The following is a 27,205-nucleotide window of genomic DNA, read 5'->3' on the forward strand; positions in this document are numbered from 1 at the left end:
AGTTATGTTTTTCTGAACAAATTGCCTCAGAACCCTGTTCTGAGATACACTCAACCCCCGGTGGTTGGTCACTTTTTCGTTTGACACTTTTTTAGTTTGTACCCCGTTGGTTGGTAAAAGTCAAACTAAAAAGTGACGAACTGTCGCTTTTTACACGGCACTCACGCACACTGTCAAAACAAACGTTTGATAGTGTTTGTGAACTTCGTGTAAAAGGGGTGTCAAACTAAAAAGTGACCCCGTTCGTTTGACAACAGTTGGTGTCAAACCATCGGGGTTTGAGTGTATAGCTACGTAAGTGCTAGTTTCAAGTTTGTCTGAGTCCAACGTGGTAACTGATTATTATATACTTTTTTGAGGCGAAATTGTTCAGATAAAACAGATATCTGATTGTTTTTTTTTTTAATCTAAGCTTTTAATTTTCAAAATATTACAGGGCTCTCACCCTTTTTATGTAATTTTTTCCCTTTAATAACTCAAAGTTAATCATATTAACCTTTTCATTTGATGAGATATTATGTTTTATGTTTTCTGCTCTAATCGCTTACGTTATTGTACCATCATCGAACAAAGCCCTTTACTTCTTCGCTCTTCTTCGAAGAGTGAAAGTGTTTTCCGATTCCGATGAAGAGGCCGTCAAACCAAACCCTGCTCCACGGGATGTGCGCGGGTGGTTAATGAAAAAGTTAGTCATCCTCGCAGGGCTGATCAAATCTCAGCAAAACATATATATAACCCGCCTTTTCCATTTCGTTGAAGGGCTCTTCATTCATGGTGAGATTTCTACCAGTTAAGCTGTTCAAAATGAGGTAATAAAAGAAAACACAGTGACCTTTAACCGCGTTTGAAACTAAAAAAAATCGAAAATATTGCATGCTGAGCTTGAGCTTGAACTCGCGCCCAAGCGGACGCATGATTGAGCACTGTCGAGTGGTGGGAACCTGGGCCTTCAACGCCAGACTGGGCGGCGGGATCACGTCTGCGGAACTGCACAAACACACACACTCACTCTTCATGCTCCAATGATCGTTTTTTTGTGTGGTCTTCACATTGTTGCGAAAGAAAAATTGCTTCTAAACTTCAACTGAATGAAGCAAGCGATATGACATTGTCTCCTAACCTCAAAGGCCCCTGCAACACCTTCATGGATTAGCTAATCGAAAGTTAATCTCTTCCGCGGGTAAACCCTTAAGGTTGTGGGGTGGTTCGTCGCCTAAAAAGTTCGGTTATGTCGTCGCGTGGGAAAAGATTGATTGCCGGTTGGTGGACTTGGCCAAAAAAGGGGTGTGACCATAATGGTGACAGGTGCAGATAACGTAACATGGTGCCCAAAACTGAAGAACATTAACCTCCTTTCGTTGCAGCTTAATCGTTTGCCATGTGTTCAGCTTAAAAACGCCTAATTAGTTGTGTTATCACAACATGTATACGGTTGGGGTTCACTCATCCGTTTGTCTGGTGGATGGATGAAAACTATCTTTTACCTCATTCAATAAAAGGTAGAGAAACTAATAACTGCTTCATACAAATGTTCCGGAAACAACAGCTCAACTGCTAATTAGTGCTGAGCTGTCATAAACTTAGAAATCATCAGCGCACTCCCTCAAGGATTGACCTTTGATTTTGTTTTAGAAAATGTATTTGGAGGTTAAGTGGTGGTAAAATCGTTAAATTGATAGCTGTAAGCTCTTCGAGAAAATATAGTTACATAAAACAAATCTGCTTTTGAACTGGGCGTTCGATATCTAGGGGAAATTCTCGTATGTTTGGCAGGTTAAGCACTCGCTCCTAACTCCATCCAATTTGCTGATTTTCACTATTTAGCAACTATTTTTGCAAATCTTTTGATAGAAACTTACTTGCTCCCTTCTCATTGAGCTATTTATCACTCGATTTCAGTTGAAAACGCCTTTAATTAGCTTTAATTGAATGTCAAAGTTCTGACCTGCCAACATTAGAGGCACGCTGGAATTAGATGCCGTTCCCCTAGTTCAATAAAGCCCAGTTAAAAAGCAGACAAATAAAAAAACAAATAACGAAGCAGCATGAGGAGTCAGTGAACGCGAAAAAAAATATCTTAAAACATAATTTATTTTTAAGTTTTCATGAAATTTCATGTCTTATTTAAAGGATATTAAAAGGTTATGTTTTGAAAATATTTCAGAGGTAGTTTTATTTTTATTTGCAGTCCAGTTAGCGGCCAGCATTCGGTAACTGGTCTACGATCTCAGTCCAGTTACCGAACAAGTACTGTACTTAAATTAGAATAAAATAAAAAAGTATTTGTCTTAGAATAAAATAAAGTTGAAGAATACATAAAATGTGAGCAATTCTCTACCAAAACCGGCAATGGATTTTATTTGTATTTTTAGATTTGGCTCAAACTTTGTGGGGGCCTTCCCTATGACCAAATAAACTATTTTGTTTGATTGGTTCATCCATACAAGTCTCCATACAATTTTGGCTGCTGTCCATACAAAAATGGTATGTAAATATTCAAACAGCTGTAACTTTTGAGTGAATTTTCTGATCAATTTGGTGTCTCCGGCAAAGTTGTGGGTATTGTTGAGGACTTTTGAGAAAAAAATAGGTACACGGAAAAAAATGCAGATTTTTTAATCAACTTTTTTTTTCACTTAAACTCAATTTCCCAAAATACGTATTTTTTGATTTTCGAGATTTTTTTATATGTTTTAGGGGACAAAAATCTGCAACTTTTGAGCCATAGAGAAACATGGTCAAAAAATCTGCCACCGAGTTATGAATTTTTGAAAAAAATAGTGATTTTTGGAAAAAAAATTAAGTTTCATGCAAAAACAAGTTTGACATTACTTTTTAATGCAAAATTAAATTTGCAATCGAAAAGTACTTTACAGATTTTTTGATAAAGGGCTCCGTTTTCAAGATATAGCCACCGAAAGTTTGATTTTAGCGAAATATTTGCAGTTTTTCAATTTTTTAAAATAGTGACCATGAGTGAACGTTTCTAAAAATATTTTTTTTGAAAAGTTCAGAAAATTTGCTATAAAATTGTCTAAGAGACATTGAAGATTGGACCTCGGGTTGCTGAGATACAACCGCTTTCAGGAAAAGAAACACGAAAATTGAAGTTTTCTTAATCTTACCAAAACAACCCACCATTTTCTAATGACCATATCTCAGTAAATAATGGTCCGATTTTCAATTTTAACACATGAAAAATTCTTTAAATCAAGACTAGCATTTTAAATGGGCGTAATATTCAATGTTTGGCCCTTTTAAAATGTTAGTCTTGATTTAAAAATTTTCAAAATATTTTTTTTCGAAAAGATCGGAATATTTCACGAATGTTTCATGTGTTAACATTGATAATCGGACCATTAGTTGCTGAGATATCGTCATTAGAAAATGGTGTGTTATCTTGGTGAAATTAAGAAAACTTCAATTTTCGTGTTTCTTTTTTTTAAAGCGGCTCTATCTCAGCAACCCGAGGTCTAATCTTCAATGTCTCTTAGACAATTTTATAGCAAATTTTCTGAATTTCTAAAAAAAAACAATATTTTTAGAATCGTTCACTCATGGTCACTATTTTTAAAAATTGAAAAACTGCAAATATTTCGCTAAAATCAAACTTTCGGTGGCTATATCTTGAAAACGGAGCCCTTTATCAAAAAATCTGTAAAGTACTTTTCGATTGCAAATTCAATTTTGCATTAAAAAGTAATGTCAAACTTGTTTTTGTATGAAACTTAATTTTTTTCCAAAAATCACTATTTTTTCAAAAATTTATAACTCGGCGGCAGATTTTTTGACCATGTTTCTCTATGGCTCAAAAGTTGCGGATTTTTGTCCCCTAAAACATATCAAAAAATCTCGAAAATCAAAAAATACGTATTTTGGGAAATTGAGTTTTAGTAAAAAAAATGTTGATAAAAAAATCTGCAAATTTTTTTTCCGTGTACCTATTTTTTCCTCAAAAGTCCTCAACAATACCTACAACTTTGCCGAAGACACCAAATTGATCAGAAAATTCACTCAAAAGTTACAACTGTTTGAATGTATGTATGTATGTATGTATGTATGATCCCCATACCCGCAGGCAACTTGGTCCCGAAACACATGTGAGCGCTAGGTGAACAATTCGATCATCTTTTACTCCGTAATCTGTACACCCACGTGCATAAGTTTTTTGCACGAATTTTAGTGCTACAAATACCGGCGCATAAAATAAAATGGTTTCCCTCATCCCTCCCCAAGCGCCGGAAATTTGCAGCGGGTGTAGGGACACTTTGCATAGACGCCCTTGTTCCCATCACGTCACTGAGGGTATGGAGCGACGAGAAATTAATAAGCATGCCCCCTCAGCCGAACCTTCATTAGAGAAGCAGGCAATCCACAACTCACAGCGAACGACTAAGGGGACACCCTACCGCGTATATAGTCAAATTGGCGTGGTTTGTCTTTATTGATCTGAATGAATGTTAGTATAAGTGAAAGAGTATTTTGATATTTATATAGGAAAGATCTCACCAAATAAGAAAAACTTCAGGGGTTGGTCCATTCCGACCGATTCGCCACGCGTCATCCAGCTTCCAGCATAGAAACAAATCTCGCCTGAACAGATACTGCTGGGGTGTTGATGCAAGCTGCAAGCCTTGATGAATTTCTTCAGCATTCGGTCTTTGGTCCAAATCCAACAGCTCACTGGTATTGATGAGATCTCGCAGTTCCAGGCACCTTCTAGGATAGCAATCGCCCTGACGAATCGCGGAAACCGTATTTTCAATGACACTGTTGCTGGTATTCATGGCCATCCCGTAATTTGTCTTCGAATTCCACTACATTGCACTTTTTTTTCAAATTCTAGAATTTTTCACAAAATGGCAGCGCGAAAAATGTAAAACGTCCACTGAAAAGTTACAGCTGTTTGAATATTTACATACCATTTTTGTATGGACAGCAGCCAAAATTGTATGGAGACTTGTATGGGTGAACCAATAACGCAAAATAGCTTATTTGGTCATAGGAAAGGCCCCCACAAAGTTTAAGTCAAATAAAAAAAAATGGTCGAAATCGGCCGATTTCGTCGAGAGTTGCTCATGTGTAAATAATTCGATTATCCAAAATTCACTTGATTTTTTTTAGTTAAAAACACTGCAATTTTGCCGGATTTTTTTTAAATTTCAGAATTTGCATGAACTGTGGAACCGTCGTCGATGAAACCTTAGGCCGATGCAAATATATTTTGAAATCAATTTAAAATACATTCTTCTGCGTTTAGGATCATTCGAATTTTAGTTAATTTTCAACAGTACCTTAATTTTTTGTCAAATCTTTTTTTTAGCACATGTTTGTAAATCAACCGTACGGGTGTAAAACGCATTTTATAACAATTTGATTGAATGAAAAAAGTGTAGAAAAGTAGTCCACTTGTTTTGCAATAATCAATCTCCAAAATATGTATGCATAGACAAAAAAAAATATTTGGAAGAATTTTTTTTTCTTTGCAGATCATAGGAATTTTCTAACAAAAAAAAAAACAATATTTTTTCGAGTTAAATTGTTATCGATCCAATAGAAAATTCAGGATAAAATTAGGCCGTTGCAAATAATTTTCAAAGTTTATTTCGCTTCCCCCCCCCCCCCCCCCCCCCTTCAAAACCGGACCTGAAAAATCATTTTTTTTTTAAAAAACTTCAAAATTCAAATGAACATATCGGTCTAATCGACTTAAAACAATTCAAAATGCATTTTTCTGGGTTTAAAATCAATCCTTAGTCCAATCCTTGTGGAGTTACATCGGTTTTTAAAATAAAAATGCTGAAAAAATTCTATATGAGCAGTTCTCTAGGATTTCGGTCATTCGATTTTTTTTGTATTTTTTAATCCGACTTAAACTTTTTTGGAGCCTTCGGTATGCCCAAAGAAGCCATTTTGCATCATTAGTTTGTCCATATAATTTTCCATACAAATTTCGCAGCCGTCCATATAAAAATGATGTATGAAAATTCAAAAATCTGTATCTTTTGAAGGAATTTTTTGATCGATTTGGTGTCTTTGGCAAAGTTGTAGGTATGGATACGGACTACACTGGAAAAAAATGATACACGGTGAAAAAAATTTGGTGATTTTTTTATTTAACTTTTTATCACTAAAACTTGATTTGCAAAATAACACTATTTTCATTTTTTTTTAATTTTTTGATATGTTTTAGAGGACATAAAATGCCAACTTTTCAGAAATTTCCAGGTTGTGCAAAAAATCATTGACCGAGTTATGAATTTTTTAATCAATTGAAATATTGGTCGCAAAATTTTTTCAACTTCATTTTTCGATGTAATCAAATTTGCACTCAAAAAGTACTTTAGTAAAATTTTGATAAAGTGCACCGTTTTCAAGTTAAATCCATATTTAGGTGACTTTTTTTTTAAAATAGTTGTAGTTTTTAATTTTTTTAAATTAGTGCACATGTTTGCACACTTTTGGAAAAAAATATTTTTTAGAAGCTGAGAAAATTCTCTATACTTTGCTTATTCGGACTTTGTTGATACGACCTTTTGTTGCTGAGATATTGCAATGTATAGGTTTAAAAACAGGAAAATTGAAGTTTTCTAAGTCTCACCCAAACAGCCCACCATTTTCTAATGTCGAAATCTCAGCAACTAATGGTCCGATTTTCAATGCTAATTTATGAAACATTTGTGAAATTTTCCGATCTTTTCGAAATCATTATTTTCAAAATTTTCAGATCATGGCTAACATTTTAAAAGAGCGTAATATTGAATGTTTGGCCCTTTTGAAATGTTAGTCTTGATTCGAAAATTTTGAAAATAATGTTTTCGAAAAAATCGTCAGTATTTTTGGACTTGAAACGGGCATTTGAGACAATTTCCAGGCCCTTATTATTGAAGACACTCCGAAATTTTGGTATCGGGGGTGCAGCTTTCAAATGGTTTAAAAACTATTTAAATTTGAGAACTCAACGTACAATTTTTAATGATGCTATATCAGAAACTAGGCAAAACAACTTCGGTGTTCCTCAGGGAAGTGTCTTAGGGCCCATTTTGTTTATAATGTATATTAATGATATGAAACTTGTTTAGAGACATTGTGACATTAATCTTTTTGCGGATGATACTGTTATTTTTGTAGCAGCAAAAAATCCAGTCGACGCTGTATTGCACTTGAACGAAGATTTAGATGCTCTTTCCAAATGGTTGAAATTCAAGCAGTTGAAATTAAATATAAATAAAACAAAATACATGATTATTTCATCAAGATATCAAAACATACATGATGCACAAATTGCAATTGATGGGGAGCAAATAGATCGGGTTAATTCAAAACAATATCTAGGGGTTACTGTTGACGAAAACTTAAAATTTAATATTCATATTGATAATACAATTAAGAAAATTGCAAAAAAGTATGGAATTATGTATCGGCTAAAACATGACCTTAACTTTCAGAGCAAAATTCAACTTTATAAATCTATAATCTCACCACACTTAGACTTTTGTTCATCGATAATATTTTTGGCGAATGAAACACAGTTATCTAGGCTTCAACGCCTGCAAAATAAAATAATGCGTTTAATTTTAAAATGTAATAGATTTACTTCTTCGACATAGATGTTAGATGCTCTGCAATGGCTATCTGTGAAGCAAAGAATATTTTTTCCACTATGATTTTTGTGTTTAAATTAATTAATGGCTTGTTGCCTAGATATTTATGCGATCGAATTTTACGAGGTAGTGATCTTCATGATCATTTCACAAGAAATGCAGATGCTCCACGCACTCGAAACTTTTTGTTTGGAGCTGCACAAAATTCATTGTTTTATAAGGGTGTAAATATATTTAACTCGATGCCCAGTCAAATTAAACAGTCAACGACAATAGCAGAGTTCAAAAGACGGTGTTGCTCGCACATTAAATTAGTATTTTAAGTTTGACTTCATATAATTATATATTGACGAAATTCTAAAACGAATGTACAAGTAAATTGCTCAGTATGACCACATGATTTATATTTGTATTTGCTTTAAAATTTAAGTAATTTATATTTGCTTTAAAAATCAGGTCGTTTTTTTGCAATACTGATTTAAATGTTCAAATAAAATATCATAACGATAACTCGTCAAGCTCAAACCTTTGTAGGGGTAAGAGGTGGGACCATCATCATCATCATCATCAATTCAAAATTTGGCAGGCTAAAAATTGGCATCAAATGTTCAAAATCCTTTAATACATATTAAACGTTGAGTTAATTGCCTTTTAAAAACTGATTTAATAATTAAAAATTTCTAATTTAATGATTGTGAGATTATGAGTTGGATTTGGAAGGGAAGTTGGGATATCCAAGAATGTAGGCGATGATCCCGAAAATAACCCTTTCTAAGTGCGGTACTCACCAGAGTGTGTGGTGGTGTGCAGACCGTGGGTCATATACTTGGAACTGGGCCGCTGCTTGCTGCTGTTGTCGAACCAATTGAGCACGTCCAGCACCGCCTGCGGGTTCTTCTTCTGCTCCTGCTTGCTAATGTTGGAGTTCTTCAGCATGAGCGCCCATTGCTCTGGCATGCCCTGGAAAATGTAACAAAAAAAGAAAGGGGTTTTCATTTAGGTTCTGTGTTTTTGTTTTGGTGAAGGATTCTTAACCTCTCTATTGAGGGTCGAATAACAATCAGACGAGGTGATGTTTATGGAAACAAAAAGAAGGTTAAACGATAAAGCAATAATTTGAGAAGCGATAAAACAGAAACAGTAGCTACGATGAAACAAACCTGGATGCATTGAACCAATGTTGTGCCAACACTTGAGTGAAACATTTACAGCAATGCATATGGAACAAAGGCGAAAAAAAGATTTACTAGCTGTGAGGCGATAAATTCGACAAAAAGGACCACTTTCCGCGAATAAATCAGTGTGGCAGCAGTTTTATATTCCTTTCCGATTAAAACGCAAACAAAAACTAGCGACTCTTTAATTTAGTCGGTTGCACTAAGCCAAGCGAGCGAGCCAGTTGAGGTTGACTGGGGCATGAACGACTAAAGTAATCGCTGAAGCATGGCCGCAGTTCAGTTCGACGTGAGCGCAGATTTTTGTGCACCGCCAAGCCGTTTTGATGAATTTTGCAGACTGTTGTTCAGCTGTTTTTTTTTCTCTTTCTTTCTGTTGTTGTTGTATTTATTTCTCCTGAAGCAACCGAATCGGTAATAAGAGATATGATTTCGGTTCAGCGGACTGCGACAGTCGGCGTTGTGGCAGTTTGTCGCATGTGATGTTTTGAGAGAAGTTTGTAATTTTTGTATGACGTGCGAAAAATTTTATTTTATTTTCTTTACATCTTAAATCAACCTGCGCCATAGTAACACTACAATGACCAATTGCTGAGTAGAGTATACCAACAACGCTTCCCGACTTATTCCAGCAGCGACTTTGAGCGGGTTTCTCCTGTCTCGTCAGAGGCGCTGGAGCAGAAATCCCACGTTAGAGGAAGGCCATGCCCCGGGGGGCGTAGTGCCAATAGTTTCGTTTTCGTTTTGAGCGGGAAATGCTTGAAGAGTTTTGTTTGAGTACTCGCTAATGTCAAGCGACTTGGTTGAAGGCGTGAAACGGTTTGAGCCGGCGATTGACTGAACTGGAGTGATTTCCTAGAGCGCGGGAAAAATTGGTTCCCACGACGGGGAAGGATACTTTGAAGGGAATTAAAATGCGCGAACGTAATTTGGACGAATACATTTTTCTACTCGAAACATATACGAAAATATAGAACGAAAGTAATGTCACTCCCCCCCCCCCCCCTCAAAAATTGGTCGAAAAATCAGAAGATTTTTTTTCCTAAAATCTTCAAAATTTAATGAAAATAGAAGTCTAATCAGCTGAAAACAATCTAAATTGCATTTTTCTGCATAAATAATCATATTCAGCATGTTTAGACCCGTTTAAAAATATTTTGAATTTTGTAAATGAACTTTTGAGAAAAAACCATTCGGTCCAGACAAACTATTATGAGCAATTCTCTACGAAATCGGTCTTTTTTCTTCAATTTTAATTTTTGTATTTTTTAATCCGGCTGAAACTTTTTTGGTGCCTTCGGTATGCCCAAAGAAGCCATTTTGCATCATTAGTTTGTCCATATAATTTTCCATACAAATTCGGCAGCTGTCCATACAAAAATGATGTATGAAAATTCAAAAATCTGTATCTTTTGAAGGAATTTTTTGATCGATTTGGTGTCTTCGGCAAAGTTGTAGGTATGGATACGGACTACACTGGAAAAAATAATACACGGTAAAAAAAAATTTGGTGATTTTTTTATTTAACTTTTTATCACTAAAACTTGATTTACAAAAAAACACTATTTTTAATTTTTTTTATTTTTTGATATGTTTTAGAAGACATAAAATGCCAACTTTTCAGAAATTTCCAGGTTGTGCAAAAAATCACTGACCGAGTTATGAATTTTTTAATCAATACTGATTTTTTCAAAAAATCGAAATTTTGGTCGTAAAAATTTTTCAACTTCATTTTTCGATGTAAAATCAAATTTGCAATCAAAAAGTACTTTACTAAAATTTTGATAAAGTGCACCGTTTTCAAGTTATAGCCATATTTAAGTGACTTTTTTGAAAATAGTCGCAGTTTTTCATTTTTTTAAATTAGTGCACATGTTTGCCCAGTTTTGAAAAAAATATTTTTGAAAAGCTGAGAAAATTCTCTATATTTTGCTTATTCGGACTATGTTGATACGACCTTTAGTTGCTGAGATATTGCAATGCAAAGGTTTAAAAACAGGAAAATTGATGTTTTCTAAGTTTCACCCAAACAACCCACCATTTTCTATCGTCAATATCTCAGCAACTAATGGTCCGATTTTCAATGTTAATATATGAAACAATTGTGAAATTTTCCGATCTTTTCGAAAAAAATATTTTTGGAATTTTCAAATCAAGACAAACATTTTAAAAGGGCGTAATATTGAATGTTTGGCCTTTGTGAAATGTTAGTCTTGATTTGAAAATTCCAAAAATATTTTTTTCGAAGAGATCGGAAAATTTCACAAATGTTTCATATATTAACATTGAAAATCGGACCATTAGTTGCTGAGATATTGACGATAGAAAATGGTGGGTTGTTTGGGTGAAACTTAGAAAACATCAATTTTCCTGTTTTTAAACCTTTGCATTGCAATATCTCAGCAACTAAAGGTCGTATCAACAAAGTCCAAATAAGCAAAATATAGAGAATTTTCTCAGCTTTTCAAAAATATTTTTTTCAAAACTGGGCAAACATGTGCACTAATTTAAAAAAATGAAAAACTGCGACTATTTTCAAAAAAAGTCACTTAAATATGGCTATAACTTGAAAACGGTGCACTTTATCAAAATTTCAGTAAAGTACTTTTTGATTGCAAATTTGATTTTACATCGAAAAATGAAGTTGAAAAATTTTTACGACCAAAATTTCGATTTTTTGAAAAAATCAGTATTGATTAAAAAATTCATAACTCGGTCAGTGATTTTTTGCACAACCTGGAAATTTCTGAAAAGTTGGCATTTTATGCCTTCTAAAACATATCAAAAAATAAAAAAAATTAAAAATAGTGTTTTTTTGTAAATCAAGTTTTAGTGATAAAAAGTTAAATAAAAAAATCACCAAATTTTTTTTACCGTGTATTATTTTTTTCCAGTGTAGTCCGTATCCATACCTACAACTTTGCCGAAGACACCAAATCGATCAAAAAATTCCTTCAAAAGATACAGATTTTTGAATTTTCATACATCATTTTTGTATGGACAGCTGCCGAATTTGTATGGAAAATTATATGGACAAACTAATGATGCAAAATGGCTTCTTTGGGCATACCGAAGGCACCAAAAAAGTTTCAGTCGGATTAAAAAATACAAAAAAAATCGAATGACCGAAATCCTAGAGAACTGCTCTTATTGAAAAATTCAAAATGCACGTGATTCTGGGAATTTTTGAAGTTTTTGCTTCCCCTCGAGTTGAGTCTGTGCAGAAATTTTGTTGGTCGGTGTTATTTTTTATAGGAAATTTAAAAGTCCCAATAACCATAGAAATAGTGTAATTGTTATTAAGGGAATGTTCCTAACTTTCCAACTTTGCATCGGCGCATATATCGAGCAATTCTATTTTTCATTCATTTGGTTTGAATGAAACATTGTTCACGAATTTAAGTCTCCATAGAAAATCTGTATCATGATAAGAGATTTTTTTTATTTAACATGCAAACATTTTATGATTTTTTGAAAAAGTTCTATTTTTGAAAGTTTTAAAATAACACTCACAATTTTTTTCAAAATAATTCGGTGTATTTTTTTTTGAATTTTGATGAAAAGTCATAGCAATTTTGGAGCTTTTTTTTCTTATTTTTTTGAAGATATTCTATTCAATCAAAAGTTTATAAGGCAAACTATTAGTGTGTGTATTTCAAGTTTCTATAAAGTTTTATTTTAAAGTTTTTGTTGTACAAAAAACTGAATTTCCTTCTGATTTCTAGAACAAAGTATTGGATGTTGTAGGCTTTTCTGAAAGGGCACACGATTTAAAACAAAACTGCATCAATAAATCAAAAGCGGTGAAAATGGTGAAAATATGGGACATTTATGCGATCAATGGCCGTATAAATATTTTAAAACATATTTCCAGAAATTTATTGATATTTTGCAAATTTTCGGTACTATTATAATTGTAATGGGACCATCCACGAGGGCACTTTTTTTAAACCTCAACTCCCCCCCCCCCCCCATCGTGGACAATTTCCATATAAAAGAAATCTTTTTTGTACGGAGCGTGGATTTTGCTGAAAAATTGAAAAAAAGACATATTTTGCATGCATTCTCTTGAATCTGACTTTTTATACTACATCCTGATGATATTTCTACATTTCTAACTTGTTACATAGTTTTTTGCCAGCTATAACAAAAATGATATGCTACTAAGTGTCCGGATTTCGAATCATGACGTTATACGTTATGAAATCTGACGTTGACCAAAGATGTATCACGCCAAATTTTAACGTAACACATAGCAAATTTGAAATCTTCAAGAGTGATTTTATAATACAGCGCATGTGTATTTTTTGCTTCAAAGAGAATTCAAAGATGAACAGCAAATAATATTTTAATACATATTCGCTCTAGATGCCTGAGTAATCGATACAACATCATTTACTAAAAGAAATTTGAAATCTGCTTCCGGTTACTGTTTTCTTGTTTAAATTTTTTGAAACTTCTGTTTTGTTGAAGAAAGATTTAATTTTACTTTTATAGTTTATAATTCAGGCTTCTACGGATTTAAATTTAACATTTTATGCATGGTTTTCAAAATTTTAAACAAAAGTTATAACAAAGTGCTTCATATATTATTACAATAATGCGACTGCCAAACATTTGCAAATAACAAGAAGAGGATAACGAGCCATTAACACACTATAATATTAAGCTGGAGAAAAATCCTCCCATTAACACCCATTTAGCATACTTAATCGATTGAAATATGTGCGAAACAAAACACCCAAAATAAAAAAAACGCCATAATCACGCCCGATTATGATTGTATTACGTCAGGAAGCTGTCCCAATACTTTTGCGTGCCAATCAACCAACTAAGAGAAAGAAAGAAAAAAAACTGTCCGATCGGCAACATTTTGACTGTTTTAAGGCATGCAAAATTATGTTGTGATGGGTGGTAAGTTCGGCCAAAACATGACATAATTTGTTGGCGGTACTTTTTGAACAATTTTTTGTCTCTCTCGTTTTTGCACGTTTTAGTTTATCTGGAGGCCAGAAAGTGTCGAACTTTGATGGTGGTTTTTTTTTTGTTGTTGCCTTCTTTCTTTTCCAATACGATAAATTAAGCCTGGGATAAACTTATGCGCAATGTGGTGCCAAAACGGGAAGAAGTTTGCACGATTTTGGTGCTTTTGGGTGAAAGGTTACTCTGGTCATTAGTGCCGTTCGATTGAGGCCAAAATTTAAAAAAAAAATTAGGCGTGGTTTCCAAATAAATTAACGAAAAACATTTAAGATATTTAAGATCAATTTTCTGTTAAGTTATCAAAGAATACAAGAAAATATGTCGATTCCATGTGTAGTCAAAGAAATAAATCCGAAAAAACATTTCAATTTTACATTATTTTCATAAGTGAGAAAGTGAGAAAATTCCTTGAAAAGTTTTAGATTTTCGAATATTTATGTAACATTTTTGTATGAACATCTGCCAAAATTGTATGGAGATATGTATGGTTGCACCAAGAAGCCATTTTCTTTGGTAATAGGGAAGAACACCAAAAAGTTTTAGCCTAATAAAAAAATACAGAAAATAAAAATGGTCGAAATCGGTCAATTTCGTAGAGAATTGCTCAAGTGACAAACAGTGCAATCTTTGTCAGATTAGAAATTCGTTAATCATTGGTTGCAAGAACTGTTGTTCAACAAAATCTGGATAGTATCATAATTTAACGAGGGAGTACAGTTAATAATGTAGTTGATTAATCTACAAAAAGCTTACAAAAAATGCAGAAAATTATTCCAAAATGTCTCCGCGTTACACACTTGTCACTTTCCAACACTTTCCATTTCGAGGCACAATGAATCGAAAGAAAGCAAAAAAAAAAACGAGTAAATTCTCTCACCATCACACTTCACCGCCGCACTTTTGTTCATGAACAACCGTCTCATTATACACGAATCATGCCAAACTCTGAAAGCACATTAAATGGTACTCTGCACGGTTTGCTGTTTTGTTTGTTTTTGTGCCCTGGCGCACTCCTGATTTGTGCTAATTTAAATTGCAAAACCAATTTTTTTTCGCTGCTTCCTTCGAGGCAAAAATACCTGCCACAGAGAGGGGGTGCAAAAAAGTAGACGTCATCCGAGAGTCATGCGAATGCGAAACCTACACGTAATTATGAGATCGTTTTTCTCATGATGCCGGTTGTGCGCTCAAGTGGGAGAACACTCTCTTTCACCCTTCCAAAAAGCATAATTTCTGGTTCGTGTCTGCGCTGCCGATGTTTTTTTGGGTTGGTACGCAGTTTTCGACCTATTTCATAAATTAAAATTGAAAAAAGTTACAAGAATTTTAAGTAACCTTAAAAACAACTAATTTTCTAGTTAAAAATGGTCAGCAAGCGCGTTTACTCAATTCCAAAGAATCATCCTTGCGATAGATTTTACGAGGTTGGTCTGGCCACTTTTGTTTGCTCTCAACAGAATTTTTTTTATGGGTATGTTAGTGATTTCTTTCTTGAGTACTCGAATTTAAAGAGTTGGTTTTCCACATGTCAACAAACCGTCAAACTACACAGCTTGACACCCAGTCCCAAACGCAACTCGCTTACCCTAAACCTGACGCAGTCCGGCCGGTCGATTTCTTTCCTGGTTGCTCGGATGCGGCGGCCACAAGCAAAACAAATCAAGTGTGGCCGAATAAATAAACATTACGGCATTGATCTCCACACTGGGGCCACCCTGGATATCGGATTGCCAGATCTGCAGTGGACCATACCGGAGACCAACAGGACCAAGGGGGACAAAAATATGCAAGTTCGGCCACGCTGCGTGTAGACAACTAAATCATATCATTTGCTGAGAGGACCGTGCTGGTATTGATTGCGGAAGAAGTTTTGCCAATGGTGCATTCGTTTGATCACAAGTAAACTGACAGCTTAATGAAAATTGGTAGTCTCAAGCGAATGCACCATCAGAGGTAATTCATTCGATTAAAATTTCAGGGAATTGACTTAAAAAAATTCCTACAAAAAGTTAATTTGTTTGGGCAACCTAGAAGAGTTCCTTTCTTAAGCTAGGTTGTATCTTGGTCTTCGTCTGGGTTTGTTTTATATAATCTAAAAGGGGTTCTCGTGATCAGCTCGGATTTGGACAAAAAAGATGTTTCAACCCATCGGGGTTTTACAACACTGAAAATTTCCACTTTTTCATACGAATTCCCTCAAAATGTCTCTTGGCTATCCCAACAACAAACAACAAGGAAGAATTTCCCTTCAACCTTTCTCCGGAAACCGGGCACGTGACGTAACGTCGTACAACGTAAGTGTCTTTGGGGGGTCTGAGCCTTAAAGACACTGTGTGGCACGTTGAATGCCACTTTTCACACAGTTTTTCGAGTGCGTGTCTTGCCCGTTTTTGGAGCGGTTGGCCGGCCGCTCCCCTGCGCCGGGAGTCTCCAGGGTGGAGTGCGAGCGGAGTTGACACTTGGCCGACAGTACGGCACCGGCGATCTCGTTTTCAATGCTGGTCTGGACGTTGGTTGGTTGGTACAGGTTCCGTTGGTGGGCAACGTATAGGGAAAATCGAGTTGATTGAGCATTTCACGATTGTGTGGTTATTAAGGTGAAGCTTGGCAGGGTGGTATTCACCAAAATTGTTCCTCTTTAGGAATTTTTTCAACGAATAAGAATGATTTGAATTTTTTAGTTTAATGAGAAGTTTTCAAAATTCCTAGAAGTTTTAACATCAAACTGAATACGACCCTTCAAACGCCGGACCCCATGCGACATGATCAACGATCTATTATTTGCCACCTGGTGCAATATTTTAGCACCTATAGGTAAGGAGATCGCGTAACTATCGGAGGGCCCCAATTTTGCAATCACCCCCGCGCGTTGAGCGCTGTCATTTGCCAACCAGCACCGGATCAGCGGTGAAGGTGCAGTGCAAATTTTCGTAACGTTTTCCTTTTACGAGATCGGCCTCGACCACATCCATTTGGGTGTCTTTAGTTTAAATATTGTCTTTAAAATTAATTTCATTAAAATGCTTTTGAAAGTTAAAAAGATAAAAATGAAATAAAAAAACTCAACGAAAAATTAATATGCCTTTTTGAAATGCATGTCGTGAATATATTTTTTTTCTCGTAAGGATCATACAATTTCTTGATGCTAAATTATTAGTTACAGAGTGGATTCACTAATTCGAATGGAACTGCATTCGAAAGAGCCAATCTGTATTCGCTAATTGGATTGACTGACATTTGTCAAAAGCACAAAACCATGTGAAATGTAAACACTAGTTTGACAGATTGGTTTTGACGCTTGAGTGCTTTTTAATTCGAATATAGTACGGATTCGATATTTCGCTACTTCGAATGTCCGCTAATTTGAACGTATTCGAAATTAAAAAAACACTCAAACGTCAAAGTGGAATTGTCAAACCAATGTTTACATGCAAGGTATGTAGATAAGTAAGGTAAGGCGGATTTTCCAGCTGTCAAAATAGTTAGTTAGAACGAAACCCGGATTTTATATGGAGATTTTCAGAAAATATTTCAAAAACAAAAATACAAAACTATTTTTTCAAAAAAATATATTCAGCTAAAAGCGTTTTTCGGTTCAGTTTGGAACGCTTAAAAACCCTACAGAAAAAAATTAGGTGAAATTTGCCCGGAAAATGGTCAAAATTTCACTTTCTGAAAATCTCCATATAAAATCCGGGTTTCGTGCTAACTATTTTGTCAGCTGGGAAATCTCACCTTACCTTATCAGATGAGATAAGGCTTATCTAATCCACACACATTGCACAGTGGGCAAAAACGGGTGAAAAAACGGATCTTTTGATGCCGTCAGTTTCTGCCTGTCAAAAGTATCATTTTTAATGTAAAAAATTACGAGGAATCGATTGGTGGTACTCTCATTAGCGGCAAATGACGGGAAGTGGTCCATTTTACCCCATTTTGCCCTTTTTAGGGTGTTTTTCACGAATATATTCAACTGCCGTAGTTTGCCGCACTTCTAAAGTATCTTATTCTATGTAAAAAAATCACGAGAAATCGATTGGTGATACTCTCAATAGCAGAAAATGATGGCAAGGGCCCATTTTGCCCCATTTACCCCTTATTTATGTGTTTTCATTAATATCTTGAATTACTGTAGTTTCCTGCAGTTTTAAAGTATGTTATTTTATGTAGAAAATCGCAAGGAATCGATTTGTGACATTTTCATTGGCGGCAAATAACAGCATGGGCTGATTTTGCCCCAGTTACCCCATTGTAAGTGTTTTTCGCCAATATCTCTAATCGCCGTTGTTTTTACACTTTGAAAGTATACTATTTTATGTAAAAAATCATGAGAAATCGATTGGGTGCACTCTCATTGTTGGCAAATGATGGCAAGGGCCCATTTTGCCCCATTCAACCCCTTTCTAATGTGTTTTTCGAAAATACCTTGAAATTGCATTATTTGTTACGGTTTCAACGTATATTATTTTATGTAGAAAATCACAAGGAATCGATTGGTCCTCATAAGCGGCAAACGACGGCAAAGGCTCGTTTTGCCCCATTTACCCCATTTTATGTATTTTTGAATATCTTAAATTGCCGTGGTTTTCCAAACTTTAAATAAATGTTATTTTATGCAGAAAATCACGAGCAATCGATTTAGAACACCCTAAATTGCGGCAAATGGCGACAAGGGCCCATTTACCCCATTTACTCCCTCTTGAGATGTTTTTCGTGAATATCTTGAACGTACTGTGCATTCTACAGTAACATTCTTGTAAACTGTATTGGAAATCACGACACGTTTAATATATTGACTAAAAACACATGCAATGGGCAAAATAGGCACTTGTCGCCATTTGCCGCTAATTAGAGTGTTTTCAATCGATTCCTCGTGATTTTCTGCATAAAATAACATTCATTTAAAGTTTGGAAAACCAAGGCAATTCAAAATATTAAAGAAAATACATAAAATGGGGTAAATGGGGCCTTTGCCGTCGTTTTCCGTTTATGAGAACATCACCAATCGATTCCTCGTATTTTTTTTTACAAAAAATAATATACGTTGAAACTGTAAGAAATAATGTAATTTCAAGATATTTACGAAAAACATATTAAAAGGGGTTAAATGGGGCAAAATGGGCCGTTGCCGTCATTTGCCACCAATGAGAGTGTCGCCAATCGATTTCTCGTGATTTTTTACATAAAATAAGATACTTTAGAAGTGCGGCAAACTACGAAAGTTGAAGATATTCAAGAAAAACACCATCAAAAAGGCAAAATGGGGTAAAATGGATCACTTATCGTCACTTGCCGCTAATGAGAGTACCACCAATAGATTCCTGGTAATTTTTTACATTAAAAATGATACTTTTGACAGGCAGAAACTGACGGCATCAAAAGATCCGTTTTTTCACCCGTTTTTGCATACTGTGCATTGGGTGGTTTCGTGCTTTTGACAGATGTCAGTCGTTTCAATTGGCGAATTCGGATTTGTTTATTCGAATGCAGTTCCATTCGAATTAATGAATCCGCTCTGTACGACCGAATTAGCGGACATTCGAAATAGCGAAATTCGAATTAATGAATCCGCCCAGTATAGAGTTTAAATTGAGAGCTTCGGACAACCGAGGCTTCGAATAATCGAGTCTTTCATGTTAATTATATGCACAATATTAAATTAAATTAAATGTTGTATTAAGTGTAATTTTTTGAGTAAAATACCTAGAAAATTAGGCTTTAAGGTGAAAAGAACGGTTTTCTGAACAATAGTATCATAAAATGCCATTCTAATTTGCACAGCAAGCCTTCTACAATGAAACATTGATACAGTCTGCAGTCTAATTATGCTCTAACGAGCTAAAATTTAGAAGGTTCCACCTCCTCCAGCCAAAGCCCAAAGGCACAACTATCTAGCTACATTCCATTCAATTAGAGCGTTGAATAAATGCCTCCCAGACTCGAACCCAAAACCCCCGGTCGAGCCCAGAACATGCCGCCGACGACGGTGGCCACGGCGGGTCATAAACTTGCTCGAGGGACCACGTTTCCGTGCGGGTCCCTGCTGGAAGCTCATAATAATAACTCGCACTTCAAATTGAATTGAAACTTCAATCCTTTGTACGGCCGCCGTGCCGCCGCCTCCGACAATCGAGAACGGGGTACTCCAAAATACAAACTTCGTTTTGGCTGATGATGGGGTACCCTTTCTAAATAAAATTAAACTTTTCGACACGAGAATCCGGGGCTGCTGCTGCTCGTGACGGGTCATGCCGATGAAGACACCGCCGGATTCAAAGAGTTGGAGTATCATAACAGTCAGTTATGAGCGAGAGCTGATGAAACGAGAGGCTAGGGATCTTAACCTAGCTTAACCTGTGGGACACGACGAAAAAAGTGGGGAGTTGGTTGAGGGTGACGCGTCTGAGAAACCTTTCCAGACGAAGGTTAGCTCAAAAGAGAAAAAGATGCAGAACTCGATGGGGTAATCGAACTTATGAAATTTTCACAATCGTTTACTACGAACGACCTTCCGTGAAACTTTTGTGACAGACGATAGTTTTGTTTTGATCATTGATGAAGCGCACACACTCTGAACTTTCAATTGCTGCCTCGGCCTGATTCCGGGTGACCCACCCTCTTTCGCTCATACACAGATTTGTTACCAGAGCTTGAGTACTGATTGAATAATCAACATAATCATTATAATAATGAGATAAACATTAATCATAACCACCCTCTGGTTGAGGATTCGTGAGAGTGCAACTCTACTGTTAGGGGAGATGGGGGGTAAGACGGTCACCCTAAGGGAGAAGTATCATAAAATTTATTTTTACACAACAGATTATTTTGATCTCAAATTACGTACATATTGTTCTACTAGTAGTCCATTATAGAAATGAAATACATTAGTTGATCTAAAATACAATGTTCATTTCCTCTCAGCATTTTTAAAAAAATAATTGAAATCATATATACAGCAATTCCTCACGAAAACAGCATGATTAAAAAAAAGTTCTCCGATCGAGCTCAAAATTGTTCTGGGGAATCCTTGGCCAAAATGATTAGACCCGTATTTTTTCACCGATTTTCGCAAAAACCACATTTTAAAAAAAATCATAACCCCGCACCATTTTAGCTGTATTGGGTACAAATGAAAGGGTATTAGATAGGCTTTTAAGGAAAAATAGTTCAAAGTTTCAAATATCTAGTCTAACATTTGAAAAGGTCAAATGCAAACATTAAAAAATGTGGTTTTTGCGAAAATCGGCGAAAATGGAAATTTTTTGGACCACCCTAACACGGCGTAGGTCACCCTAATGGACAGACAAAAAAATACGGGTCTAAATATTTCGGCCAAGGAACTCCCGGAAAAAAATGAGCCCGATCGGAGATTTTTTTCGAATCATGCTGTTTTTGTGGGGAATTGCTGTATATACCGTGAAACGGGGTGACTTTGATAGGTTTTTTCCGTAAAATAAAGTGTATAATTAAAAGTATACAATGATTTTGAATCAGAAAACGGAATGGATTTTCGGATTCTTTGGACAATTTTTTACTAGGAAAAGGTTAAATAAGTTTATAAATAATAAATCATATTTGTTTTTGAAACACAATTAAAAAAAAACCCCAAATTTATAGGCAATTTCAATTGTACAAAATTTCATGTAAAATTTGAAAACTTGTGATTCGTGCTTCGAATTCAGTTTAAAAAGCAATATAAATCAATAATTTTATAAACCAAACTAGTTTTAACAAATTTCTGGCAAAATTCCGACTTTTTAACAATTTTATCTATAAAAGGAGAATGGGCAAATTTGGTCCAAGGATGTACACGAACGGGACCAACTTTTTTCGAAAGATCTCGCCGAAACATGAAAAAAAGTCTTCTGGACCAACTCTCTAAACCCCGGGGATCAAAAGTTACATGCTGTTGAAGTTTGAGCATTTTGGGTTAAAATGAACAAAAAATCGTATTTTTGCTATTTCTAAAATCATTCATAAAATCTCTGTTTCATTATGGATTTCGATTTTCTTGACTTCATTCGACGCGTATCAGCAAAAACTATGAGTTCTGATATGTCTTAGCATGATTGAAACATGATTTCTCTTGTTTTTATCCGTTTGAACCGTTTGTGCAAGAGGCATCCCATAGAAACAAGTCGAAACTTCAAGGATTTGAAACCGGGTCCAACCCAGACTGCTTCAGTGAGTACGGAAGTCTTCAGTGCAATGTTGTAACAACTTATTGGGATGGTCTGAGTCATCCGAGAACTCCTTGGAGTTAAGACCGGTGAGTCTACCGCCGTAACAAGCAAGATGTCGGCGGTTTTTGACCACGGATCATACCCGCATGGCTTCAGTGAGTATGGTAGACTACACAGAAAAAAAAATCATGGTAATATTACATCTGGGAAGGGGTACATCTTTTATGTCAGAAAAAAGGTGTAATTTTACCTCTGGAAATGTGTAATTTTACCACTTTTCTGGTGTAATGTCACTTTTTCAGTCTAAATTGAGGTAAAATTACATCATAAAAGAGGTAATATTCAACCTTCCAAAATTACAGCTTCCAAATTTACATTATTTTTTTCTGTGTACTATGCGGATGTGTTGGAGTGTCCTGGGTTCTCCTAGGACTCCCTGGAGTTAAGATCTGTGGGTCTACTACCGTAACAAGCAAAATGTCGACCGGTTTTGACCCCGGAACATACACGCATAGCTTCAAACAGTATGGTAGACTGCTTTGTTAATGTGTTGGGATGTCTTTGGTCATCCTAGGACTCCCTGGAGTTTAGATATTTGGGTCACTGTAACAAGAAAAAGATCGATGATTTTTAACCACGCATCATAACCGCAAAGATTCAGTGATTATGGCAGACTGTATTGCTGTTATGTTGGGATGTTCTGGACCATTCCAGGGAGTCCTTGTAACAGCCATAGACCTACAGATCATAACTCCAGGGAGTCTTTGGATGACCCAGGACATCCTAACACATTAGCAAAGCAGTCTACCATACTCACTGAAGCTATGCGGGTATGTTCCGGGGTCATAAACCGTCGACCACTGGCTTGTTACGGTAGTAGACCCTCAGATCTTAACTCCAGGGAGTCCTAGGAGAACCCAGGACACTCCAACACATCAGCATAGTAGTCTACCATACTCACTGAAGCCATGCGGGTATGGTCCGTGGTCAAAAACCGCCGACATCTTGCTTGTTACGGCGGTAGACTCACCGGTCTTAACTCCAAGGAGTTCTCGGATGACTCAGACCATCCCAATAAGTTGTTACAACATTGCACTGAAGCCTTCCATACTCACTGAAGCAGTCTGGGTTGGACCCGGTTTCAAAATCTTCAAGTTTCGACTTGTTTCTATGGGATGCCTTTTGAACAAACGGTTCAAACGGATAAAAACAAGAGAAATCATGTTTCAATCATGCTAAGACATATCATAACTCATAGTTTTTGCTGATACGCGTCGAATGAAGTCAAGAAAATCGAAATCCTTAATGAAACAGAGATTTTATGAATGATTTTAGAAATAGCAGAAATACGATTTTTTGTACATTTTAACCCAAAATGCTCAGGCTTCAACAACTTGTAACTTTTGAACCCCGGGGTTTAGAGAGTTGGTCCAGAAGACTTTTTTTCATGTCTCGGCGAGATCATTCGAAAAAAGTTGGTCCCGTTCGTGTACATCCTTGGACCAGCTCCCATACAAATTTGCCCATTCTCCTTTGAACATCTTAAACATGATTTTAATAAGAAAAACTATGACTATCAAAGTCACCCCGGAATTTAAACTAAGAATTTTTAACGTTACTATTTTTTTCTAAACACTATTGAAAAAAGTTTTTTTTTTTCCAAAATAGTGCATGGACTTTGTGTGGCCTATCTCAGTACATATTCTAATAATAACAATCTTGTGAAAAACCTTACCTGTTGGAAATTGGAACAAATTGAAATCCTATCAAAGTCCTACCGTAACCCGGGGTCGGTATATGAAATACGCGGGGTAAGACGGCCACCCATGTGGGGTAAGACGGCCAGTGCTATAAATTAATTTAATAACTTTGCTAAATCTACCCAAATACCTAAATGGTTGGTTGAACAGACTATAACTATTTTGGTTACAAAATCAAGAAAAATTCAGTTTAAGAAGTTTCATATTTTGGCTCACTGAATTTCATATTGAAAACTGTGAATTTTTACTACAAAATAAACACAATTTGATTCAAAATAATTAGCTTGTGTATTTCGATAAGAATAAGTTAATCAAAATTATGTATACAATATTAAATTAGCGATTTTTATTAAAAGTTTGATAGAATTTCATACCATTCAATGAGTTTTGCTATATCACAGTAAGGAATGTTGTCGAAACGGTAGTTCACAGCATTTTGATTAAAAATGGATAGTTTTATTGAAAATGTTTTTTTCTTATCCACAAATGTCTTAATAGCCAAAAACCTGGCCATCTTACCCCCGGAGGGGGTGGCTTTCTTGCCCCCAAATAACTTATTTTTCTAAACATTTTTTTGCAAATAGCACATCGCTTTTTTATACTTTTCCGAGGGACATAATCTAGGGAAAACTTCAATTTATAATGAAATAATATTTAAAGACAGGAATACATACTGTTATCTAACAAAAATGCCCAAGTTGTAATTCATGAAATTACATCTAGTTTCAAATTCAAAAATTATTTGTTCATTTTGAGCTTTCTGACTCCATATGCATTATATAGCATGAGAAACAGTAATATCTAAACATTTTAGTAATATTCATTATTATACTTAGTACAACAGTGAGGTGGCCGTCTTACCCCGCTTGGATTTCTTACCCTCAGCTCCCTTATAATAGAGGACATCCTGATCTGCTGCAACCGGTTGGTTGCGTAATTCGTAAGACGTAAACAATGCCAAGGTCACTTCTAAATTTTGTCAAGACGAACATTTGGGGACGGATGTCGCAGATTACCAAATCCATATATCGCATGACATTTAAGTGATCTCTTCTAAAAATCTTACAGGAAGCAATCCATTCCATCGTTCAAAGAAGGAAGATCTGAGCTGTGGCCTCAAGGCTGCTGATCATCCCCAATGGCATGCGCAAAGAAGTATCTCATTAGCTGACTCTTCCGGTTGCAACCTTCGCAGGTCATGCCAATCGACAAGCTAATTAGTTTGCTCACCATAATTTACACCTACAAATAGAGACCGAACGAAGCTTATTTCTTCGAAATAAAAAAAAAAAAGTGTAGACGAACCTCGCGGGGACTGCACTTGTGCGCGTCAGTCCAAACTCTGAAACCTCGCGTGCTTATCCGTAACCCCATCCGGCTTCCAAATTTAGAACTGGCAGCAGCTGCCATCATACGCACATTGGCCTAGTTTCCTGTGCGCAACCTGTGCGCCGTTGCGTCACGCTGGTCCACTTGGCGGCCCTCACTAAACCGCACAGATTGACAAACTCAGCGATGGAATGAAATATATGTTCCCAAAAAGCGCCACATTAATTGCCCCCCTGGCTTCCGAAATTGTCCAGCAGTAGACAAGAGTTTATTTAAAATCCCCCAGAAACCCTGCCGAGATTTGACGGCCTGAAGAGTCGGTGAGATTTCGTCGAGAAGTTGTTTACAAATGTTGCAATATCGAAGCCGAAAACGGCCAAGCTGCCGGGTAGCAGCAGCCAATTTATGAGCTGCTGCTCGAGTTTTCATGTAGAGTGATGGAAGAAGCGAAACAGCAGGTCCGGTGAACCACCTGAGCGCAGCATATGGGCCAAGGTCGCCGGACTTTATGCATTGAACCAGCAGATGGGTAGAAGAAATACCGACTTGTCAATCTTGGTCCAAAGACTCTGGTATAATAACAGTCCCCTTTCAGTACGTCTGCACATACCGTTACGATAAAGTTCAAGACCTCCGGAGGTCAACTCCGGTCTGCGGCGTGGGCATGATTCATCACTGGAGTCAATCACCAGGTGGTGGTACAATTCGCAAAGACCCAACCCTATAGAGAAGGTGGCACCCATTATCTCGGCCCTATAACATTGCTCGGGTCTGTCAATCAATCAATGCCCGCTGACAGCTGTACTAACCGTCGTGTATCGCGCGCCGAAATCGTGCCCGCTTTTGTCTAACCTGCTGTGGCTAGGCTAGGCGGGAACTTTGATTATACGGGCGGTGAAAGATATTTTCAGGGGGCGATGCAAAAAGAGACCTTGACATCGTGCAGAATTTGGCAGCTGGTTGCAGGTGGTCAAGATCCGGAGATACGTTGGAAGCGATTTTGTTTGGTGCAGATTTAATTACGGCTCAGAAACACATCTGGACTGACACTCACTTGGAGATACTTTTAAGAGATACGATTCTACGACAGTAGTTTCATGGTTTTGGTATTGAAATACTTCAATTGCGTAATTCATAACATCCATCAGTCAACTCAAAGGTTACACCTGAAGACAAATGTTTGGATGGAATTTTTAAACCCTTAGCTCCTATACTTTATTTTTTTTTTAATATTTGGCGATTGTCCACGTTCCATACAGAAATGATTTTATTTGTATGGATAATTATTCATAAGGAAGTGTCAGAGGTTTCAAAAAAAAAAGTTCACTTTTAAGGATCTTTGTCGTAGGAATTACTCACAAAATGTATGACAAAAGGTCGAATGCCAAAAGGTCGAATGGACAAAAGATCGAAAGTGGACAAAAGGTGGAATGGATAAAACGTCGAAAGGACAAAAGGTCTATTTAAAAAAAAAACTTTTAATGTGAGCCTAAATGCATAAATATTGAAAAGAAGCTCTGGGAAGGTGTATTGAACGGTTTTATTGATTTCACTTCTATATTTTAGAGATTTTTGAGGTCTTGTGAATAAAAACATGCCCATAGTCCATGGAGTTGGAGACTTTTTGAAAAGGGGGGAGGAGCTATATACATACAGCTATATTTTTGAAGTCAGATTTTTCTAAGGAAATAATTTGACCATGAAGGAGAGATTTAAAAAGGAAAGAAACCTGCAACAATATTTAAGAAGCAAGACTTTTTATGTTTCGGAACTGTTGGAATGGAACACTAAAAGGTTCCAATTATTACTTTTTTATGAATTAAATAAAAACTTTTATTTTAGAAGTAGTACTTTTTAAGAGAACCGCTAAAATTTGAAAAAAAAAACACAAAAACATTACGACAAAATAAAATTAAAACGAACTCAAAATGAGACATTGAGCATAAATTTTTGAAGAACTGCTCATATTCGAAAGAGTGGAAAAAAACTCACAAAATTATTACGACAGTCATGAAAAAATAGATTGGTTGTTTTTTTTTTCAAATAAAAAATAACTTTCAAAATATTTAAGAAGTTGAACTTTTTCAATGAACTGCTTATGTTTGAAAGAATGCGGAAACTCACAAAAGTACTAGACAATCGAAAAAAGTTTTTTTTTTATGAAAATT

General features: G+C 36.0%; 1 protein-coding gene across 4 annotated transcripts in view; it reads right to left on the reverse strand.

Annotated features, from left to right (window-relative positions):
* Positions 1 to 27,205, reverse strand: part of LOC120413774 (serine/threonine-protein kinase Pak) — a 108,932-nt gene that overhangs the window by 29,695 nt on the left and 52,032 nt on the right. For all 4 annotated transcript variants that reach the window (XM_052709350.1, XM_039574715.2, XM_039574713.2 and 1 more), the window contains one exon: positions 8,393 to 8,564. In XM_052709350.1, coding sequence (XP_052565310.1) covers positions 8,393 to 8,564 — 172 coding nt within the window. The remainder of the gene's footprint in view (positions 1 to 8,392; positions 8,565 to 27,205) is intronic.

The sequence above is a fragment of the Culex pipiens genome, chromosome 3 (genome assembly GCF_016801865.2).
Source record: "Culex pipiens pallens isolate TS chromosome 3, TS_CPP_V2, whole genome shotgun sequence".
Taxonomy (NCBI): domain Eukaryota; kingdom Metazoa; phylum Arthropoda; class Insecta; order Diptera; family Culicidae; genus Culex; species Culex pipiens.